This window comes from Chelonoidis abingdonii, chromosome 14 (assembly GCF_003597395.2).
Source record: "Chelonoidis abingdonii isolate Lonesome George chromosome 14, CheloAbing_2.0, whole genome shotgun sequence".
Lineage (NCBI taxonomy): Eukaryota > Metazoa > Chordata > Testudines > Testudinidae > Chelonoidis > Chelonoidis abingdonii.
This window is the reverse complement of record NC_133782.1, coordinates 34,259,686-34,268,110: the sequence shown is the minus strand read 5'-3', so window position 1 is coordinate 34,268,110 and position 8,425 is coordinate 34,259,686. Positions and strand designations below refer to the sequence as shown.

Genomic DNA, 8,425 nt, shown 5'->3' with positions numbered 1-8,425 from the left:
CAAGGAAATGCATGTTGGTGTGTTTATTATTTCTGCCTGGATCTATATATTTTCTGTGATATATGAAGAGTTCAAGAACACTATTCAGAGCCTGCCTGTGTGTCTGTTTGTGTCACGGTCATGTGCTTCACAAGACCTGTTGTGTGAGAATGACACAATCTTGGTCTGAGATGCTCAGGTTTCTTCATTCAAATCTTTATTTGAACAAAAGCACACCTTGTGATGGCAGTTCCTATTAGAGTGAGAAATAACAGATGTACGGGAAAAAAACAGGCATCAGTCACCCTCTCCTGGGGTGTATGGGGGGGTCACAATGACATTCTCCTAACACAATACCAACCCCCTTACATTCTAATACAGATATACCCATCCATGACGTCATAGGGAATCACTCAGACCCATAAGGGGTTCTACCACTGCCTGCCATGTAACTTTCCAGAAGTCACATATTCATTACTCTTTTCCAATCAACATGAAGTATTATGTGTCTTGTCCAACTCATACAATGTGCATACATATGCTTCAGTTTGCATTATGTTTGCTGTCCATGCTATTTTCATGTTGTTATTTCTCTTTTTACCCTTTACTCCATATAGGGATTTTCCTATTTTTCCTCAAGCAGGTTTTGGCAGTTTGTTCAGGTGTCTTCCCTATCATCTCTTTTCCGCACATATCACCCCTGTCCTACACAGTGCCTTATAAATGTCATTTAAGCAAGTTTACATTAAAACAAGTCAGAAAAGCAACAACCATGCCAAACAAAGGCTTGGCTGAAAGGCAGCCAAGGCAGAACAAATATCACTGTGGTGTGTAAGTAAAGGAAGAACTGACAGGGATTTGTAGGGGATCTTAATGCAAGACAGTCTCTGTTAGCAAGAGTTAGGCTAGCTGTAACCCTAATAATGTGAGATTTGTAGAAGCGAGGATTGTGTGAAGCGAGTGGGAAAGAACTGTGGGAGGTCACTGCAATCTTGTGTCGATAATGAGGAACGTAAATGGCGTCTAAATAGAAGTGAGAAAAATAAGATAACAAAATAGCCTACCTATAAACAAAATGCAGCTGTTGCTCATTATTGTAGGTAACAAAAAATATAAGTGCTTGCTGTAATTGTTTACTTGGAGAGAGACCTGCCTAGGAGGGGGGAAACCCTGCATCCTAGGGCACTCTCTCCCGCTTTGCAATTGTTTGAGAATAAATAAAGTATCTGACTCTGCTGCACCCAACCAACAAGTGAGAACTGAGTTTTCCTCTGACAGTGATCAGTCCTAATTTATATAATTAGCTATTACCATCAAGGCACTTCCCAGCAGTTAAACTATAAACCCAGGATACCTATACCATGGGGAGTTCTGGAAGAGGATGTACTTAGGCTACTGGGGAGGCTGAAGGGATTATTTTTGCTCTTGGTGGGAGTCTAGGGCAGTTGGGATATGGTAAATTGGTAACAGATGGACCGCCTACACCCAGGACATGTGCTTGAGGTGCCTGGAAGAGACAGTTCTGCAGTCTGCTCAGATTTCAGGAAATGTAAAGCACGCAGGTCCAGTAGATTTGAACCCAACACAGCAGCCTGGAAAATTTCTTCTGGAGGGAGTTTTAATGGGGCTGTGTGTGCCAGGCATTCTCCGTTAACCGGGTTGTAATTCCTTGGTGTCTCTGAAATCATAAACCTCCATCTGTAGAAACATTCAGGTTACCCTAGATGTGAAATTTGGATAGCTACATCATAGAAGAAGGAAAAATGAACAAAATAGCTCATCATCTCTCTTTTTCTTTCATACCCACATCCACACACTTGCACACTTTTCAGGTAACCTTTGAGTTATAGAACCATTGGTGAAGCAGAATCATTTGCATTCAAGAACCTAGGATGTTGTTGGAGTGTTTGACATTAGAATTTCTCTGCTGAATTTTCTTCCCTTGTGATTTCACTTGAAAATGTGGGCATAGAACTTTGCTACATCTTGGAAGAAAGCAACATTTTATGGATTACTTTTCCCAAGGCATCTTTCACCTCTTTGTTCCTCAGGCTGTAGACAATGGGGTTGAACATGGGAGTCACCACTGTGTAGAACAAGGAGAACACCTTGTTGAAATCCAGAGACTGGTTTCCTGAGGGCACCACATACATGATGATCAGAGCCCCGTAGAAGGTTGAGACAACAATGAGGTGAGAGGAACACGTGGATAAGGCCTTTTTCTTCCCAGCAGTGGATGGGATTCCCAGGATGGTTAGGATGACATAAATGTAGGATGTAACGGTCAGGACAAGTGGGGCCAGGGTAATGATGGAAGCTAAGATCAAGGATGTTACCTTAATGATGCTGGTGTCTTCACAGGAAAGTCTCAACACTGCTGTTAAATCACAAAAGAAGTGGTTAATTTCACCCTGGCTGCAAAATGCCAACTTAGACGTCATAATTACTGTGAAGGAAGGAGCCACAAATCCACATGTCCAAGAAGCAAGTGCCAACAGAAGGCAAGTCCTGGGGCTCATCAGAGTTACATAATGTAATGGTCTGCATATTGCTAAGTACCGGTCATAGGATATCCCAGTCAGGAGGAAACATTCAGTAGTGCCCAGGAAGCTAAAAACATACAACTGGATGCAACAACCTGGCAGAGAGATGGTCTTGTCCTGCGTCAGAAAACTCACCAGCAGCCTGGGGATGACATTGGAAACATAGCCGGTTTCCAGGAAGGATAAGTTGCTGAGGAAGAAGTACATGGGTGTGTGGAGATGATGGTCAGTCCAAACGGTGAGAATGAGGAGAATGTTCCCAGCAATGGTTGACAGGTAGATAGTGAAGAACATCACAAAGAGGGTTATCTGCAGCTCAGGACGGGTCTCAAATCCAACCAGCAGAAATTCTGTGATAGTGGTTTGATTCACCTTCTCTAGCCCTGCCATTTGTTGTCTAGAGAAAAACAATGTTGTGTTGTAAAAACAGTAATGTACTATGGAACACAGACACAATAACACACACACTGCAGATAGTAGGATTAGAATCCTGGCCCTTTAGCTCCAAGATTACAGATTTCTACCAATTATACTAAAAGCAACCGTCACTAGTTAGTACTCAGGTAATCCTTGGCCCCCCCAAACTCAGTTCTCTTCCCTACATACTACCTCCAATCACCTGTGAAGCGGCTGTCCAACTGGACTTTTAATCTTTAGCCATAAAAGATGCCCCCACAATTTTTCTACTATCTCACCTGCTCTTAAACCTTTTCATTCCAACGTTTCCATAATCTTATGAACACATTGGAAAGCTCAGAAGTGCTTTACTGCTTGTGATGCCAATATGATCTAGTGGTTCTGTCTACCTAGGTACTTACATGAAACCAAAAGTGTAATGAGTGCTTGACAAACACTAATTCCTTTATCCTCACACCACCAACATAAATCAGGAACTGCGGCACAGAGAGATCAGCAGTCTTACACCTTGTGTCATCATTTACACCTTTGTAAAACACTATCAGATCAGAACAATCGGGCTAGCTTCTCAGCTGGCATAACCAGGATATGTCACCTTACTCCAGATAGGGGGATGGCCTGTAATGTTTTGTACAGATGTAAATCAGTTACAGAAAGGCAGATGGGGAATTGCTGAGAATTATTTTCGATATTGGGAGAGCCAGGAATTGAACACATATGCGATGATTGAGCACTTTCTGAGCAGTGAAAGGCATACATTTCTGTGGCATTCCTGGCTGTGCTACTGATGCCTTGGCTGAGGACTGCCATGCATGAAGCAGAATGGCACACAAACTACAGCAATACAACTTCCATGAAGCACCATGGTGGCACTTCCAAATCAGATTTCTTCAGTTTTGGACCACAAATGGGTGAAAAATCAAATCTTTTCCACTTTCACCGATTTGTTTTTTGGATAAAGAAGTTGAATTTGGTCATTTTTTGTGGGAGAGAAAAAGTTTCATTGAAAATCCAGCTTTACATCAAAAACCAGTTTTGGTGGAAAATTTTCAGCCTGCCCTCCTCTTAGCCTCAAAGACATTAGTGCCTGTTTCTTATCTAACTTGTACCATTGTAAAGCATGATTAACTATTAAATGCAATGGGCCTGATTATCAACTCACCCAGGTGTAAATTAAAGTCAATGGGGTTGATTATTGCACTGGTATAAATCAGAAGTTAACAATAATGAGAGTAGGATCTTTTAACTCAAGTCAAGCGATCACCAATCAGTTTAGCTCCCCATAAATGTTTGTTACAAGGCACCAATATTGTCCTAGCCCAAAGGTTTGTGAGTGTCTAGACATTTACAACTGTGCATGTTCATCTAGGTTAATTGTTGTTAAAAGGAACACAACTCTTGTCTTGACAAATCACCTTTGTGTAATGGTGAACCAAGAGTCACTGAATAATTGTCATTGGATATACAATAAATCCATTCCTAATTTTCTCTTGCTTGTCTTCTTGAGTGCAGATTGAAAACAGGTGAAAAACAATCAATTTACACTAACAAAAAGAATGAAAATCTTACCTGATGTAGAAGTTTGTATGATATTCCTTCTGACATGAAACCTTCTGTTAGCATCTATCTATCTATCAAGATACGTATGTTTTGAGTGGCTGCTCAGTCCTGCGCTTTTCAGGACATTGTCCCATTAGTAACGACATAAACTTCATTAATATTCATTTACTTTTTCTTTGGGAGACAGTGAGAAATAGCCTTGTGCCTTTCGGGGTTCAAACCAATCTCTCTCCTTCCCAGTCATCCACGTCTAATGCCTTTTTATAGTTTTGTGGATTATTAATTTCAAAGGGATTTATTAAACGTGTTCACTTCGTTGAGCTCAAACTCAGTTGGACTGTTTTAATTTCTGCTCTCTGATGGATTTTACTAACTTCTACCCTGAGAAATGAAATAGAAATAACAGGAAATGACCTTTCCCTGTCCTAGCTTCCCTGTTAATAGCTTTTGAAAATCCCACACTCTATCTTTCCACCATAGTTGAACAGACAGACAGTCAGGTACAATTTTTAGAGGATTTAAGAGTCCTATTGTGATTTCAAAGCACACAGGAGCCAATGGCCCATTTAAGATCAATGGAGTTAGGAGCCTAGATACTTCTGAAATTTCCACAGTCCCTAATACCTTTAACATCTGTCCCAGTGACTAATCCCATTGATTTCAAAAATCTGCCTACAGTTGTTACATAATAGCACCCCTTTCTCCTACTACCTCATCATCTCACCCCTACTGCCCATTAGCTGATCCTTTCCTATCTTGTCTCTGGGTGCTATCTTATCTCATTTACCACACCTATCACATGAGATATAAGTACTCTTTTCATAGGGACTAATCCACCGTTGTCATTTAAAACAAACACTTTTAAGACTCAGGTGAGTTTCATTCTTATGCGAGGCGTTCCGTTCTGCCAGTTAGCGCCTGTGGACTAAGTTCCTTCTCAGTACCTTGGTGGGTCCTGCCGCTTATTGGCAAGATTTGCTCATCTCAGTTGATTTTCCCCACAGGTCTGGGTCAACTTCTCCTGTGTCTGATCAGAAGACAGTTGGGAGGTTTGGGGGACCGGGCCCCCCTCTACTCCGGGTTCCAGTCCAGGGCCCTGTGGATTGCAGCTTCTATAGTGCCTCCTGTAACAGCTACATGACAGCTACAACTCCTGGCTATTCCCCATGGGCCTCCTCCAAACACCTTCTTATCCTCACCACGGACCTTCTTCCTGGTGTCGATAACGCTTGTACTCCTAGTCCTCCAGCAGCACACCCTCTCACTCTCAGCGTCTTGGCCTCTTTGCCTCCCAGCTCCTCCACACACGCACTTTCTCCTCCTCTGGCTCCCCCTCCCTGGTGGAGTGAGCGCCTTTTTTACACCCAGGTGCCCGATTAGCCTGCCTTGATTGGCTGCAGGTGTTATCAGCTGTCTGCCTTAAATTGGTTCTAGCAGGTTTCCTGATTACTCTAGGTGGGCCAGCTCTGCTCTGGTCACTCAGGGAACAGAACTATTCATCCGTACCAGTATATTTGCCCTCTATCAACTCCTGTATCCCAATGGCCTGGAAGCTGTCACATATCCCTCCCCCCTGCTCAACACAAGGGGTTGGTGGTTGGGCAGCTTGGGATGCCAGACAATGCACACGTGACAAGCCATCGGCATTACCGTGATGGCTCCCTGCTTTGTGTTGCACACAGAACTGGAAAGGTTGGAGGGATAAGAACCACCTGGTCACCCTTGTGTTCTTATCCTTGTTCTGCTGCATCCATTGAAGAGGGGCATGGTCGATCATGAAGACAAATCTGTGCCCGAGCAAGTAGTAGTGCAATGCTTCCATGGGCCATTTTATGGCGAGGCACTCTATCTCCACCACTGCATATTTTTGTTCCCTCGGAAGGAGTTTCCTACTGAGGTAGAGAATTGGGTCTTCCTCCTCCCTGACCTGTGATAGAATGGCCCCCAACCCTACTTCCGATGCATCTGTCAGCAGGATAAATTCCTTGGTGAAATCAGGTGCTATCAGTACGGGGTTACTGCAGAGGGCAGTCCGTAGGTCTGTGAATGCTTCCTTTGCTGCGTCAGACCATCTCACCAGATCAGGTCCACGGGCTTTCACTAGGTCTGTCAGGGGGTTTGCCCTTGTGGCAAAGTGGGGGATAAATCGTCGGTAATATCCCGCTACACCTAGGAATGCCTGGACTTGTTTCTTGCAACGTGGTCGTGGCTCGTTTTGGATGGCCTCCAACTTGTTCACTTGGGGTTTTAGCAGACCTTTTCCCACAATGTAGCCAAGATATTTGGCCTCTGTAAACTCTACAGCACACTTGGCAGGGTTTGCTGTAAGACCAGCTCGCCTGAAGGTATCAAGGACTGCCTCCACCTTCTTTAGGTGAGTTTCCCAGTTTGGGGTATGAATGACCACATAGTCCAAGTTGGCAGCAGCATAACTGTTATGCGGGCATAATAGCTTGTCCATGAGGCGCTGGAAAGTAACCAGGGCCCCGTGTAGTGCAAAAGTGAGGACAGTATATTGGTGTAGAGAACGCAGTCTTTTCCTTTGCATCTTCCGCAAGGGGAATCTGCCAGTACCCCTTTGTCAAGTCTAGAGTAGTCAAGTACTGGGCATTAAGGGTTAATGTCTTTTTACCTGTAAAGGGTTAAAAAGTTCACCTAGCCTAGCTAACACCTGACAAGAGGAACCAAAGGGGGAACAAGATGTTTCAAAAGGAAGGAGGGAATTTTTTCCTTTGTTTAGAGTTTCAGTTTCAACCCGAGTGAAAAAGATCAAGGAACCAGCCTCTTATCAGAGTAGTAAGTTAAAGAAAGGGATAAAAAGGTTTATGTTTATTTTCTTTGTAACTTGTCTTGGTACCATTAAGGGAATTATCAAAAATTGGGTATTTGGGTACTTTTTCTTTGTGTAATAAAATTTGTGCCCAGGGGAACATCCTCTGTGTTTTGAATCTGTTGTCTGTGAGAATAGCTGGTATGCTAGTCTCTCCCAAAGGGTTTTCTTTTACCTTTCTTTTCTTTAATTAAAAGCCTATTTTTTTAATACCTGATTTAATTTTCCTTGTTTTTTTAGATCCAATGGGATTGGATCTTGACTCACCAGGGATTGATGGGGGAAAAGGAGAGGGGATGGTTAATTTCTCCTTGTTTTAAGATCCAAGGGGTTTGGATCTGTGTTCACCAGGCAATTGGTGAAGTTCCTCAAGGCTACTCAGGGAGGGGAAAGTTTTGGGGGGACAGAGAGTGCTCCAGACACTGAAATTCTGGATGGTGGCAGTGATACCAGATCTAAGCTAGTAATTAAGCTTAGAAGTGTCCATGCAGGTCCCCACATCCGTACCCGATAGTTCAGAGTGGGGAAGGAACTTTGACAGGGGTACACGTCAAACTGGGATATTTCGTTTAGTCACCGGAAGTCACTGCAAAACCTTGTGGTGCCACCAGGTTTGGGCACCAGCACGATTGGGCTGAACCACTGACTGTGGGATTCTTCGATGATTCCCAACTCCAGCATTTTTTTTACTTCTGCTTTTATTTCCTCCCTTTTGGCTGCTGGCACCCAATAAGGCCTCATTGTTATTCTGGCCCCAGGGTTCATGATGATGTGGTGATGTGTCTCGGTTGTTCAACCCGGTTTTGTCAAGAACACATCTTGGTTCTGAAAGTTCATCTCAGACCCCTCATTCTTCTGGTCTGATGTTAAATCAGGAGACACTCTCACCTGTTTGGAAGGCTTGTTTTCCTGGGTTAGGGCTTTTTGGACAGTTATGCATGCCTCTTGTGCATGCCAGGGTTTCAGAAGGTTGATGTGATAAATATGTTCTTGTTTTCAGCGCCCTGACTGTCGCACCTTGTAGGTTACTTCCCCCATGGGTTCAACCACCTCACAGGGCCCCTGCCATTGGGCCAGAAGCTTGCTTTCTGCCGTG

General features: G+C 43.6%; 1 protein-coding gene across 1 annotated transcript; it reads right to left on the bottom strand.

The window, feature by feature from the left end:
• Window positions 1–1,958: 1,958 nt before the first annotated feature.
• Window positions 1,959–2,912, bottom strand: LOC116821827 (olfactory receptor 6M1-like). Its single transcript, XM_032775270.1, has one exon. The coding sequence runs from the start codon at window positions 2,910–2,912 to the stop codon at window positions 1,959–1,961; it is 954 nt and encodes a 317-aa protein (XP_032631161.1).
• Window positions 2,913–8,425: the final 5,513 nt, after the last annotated feature.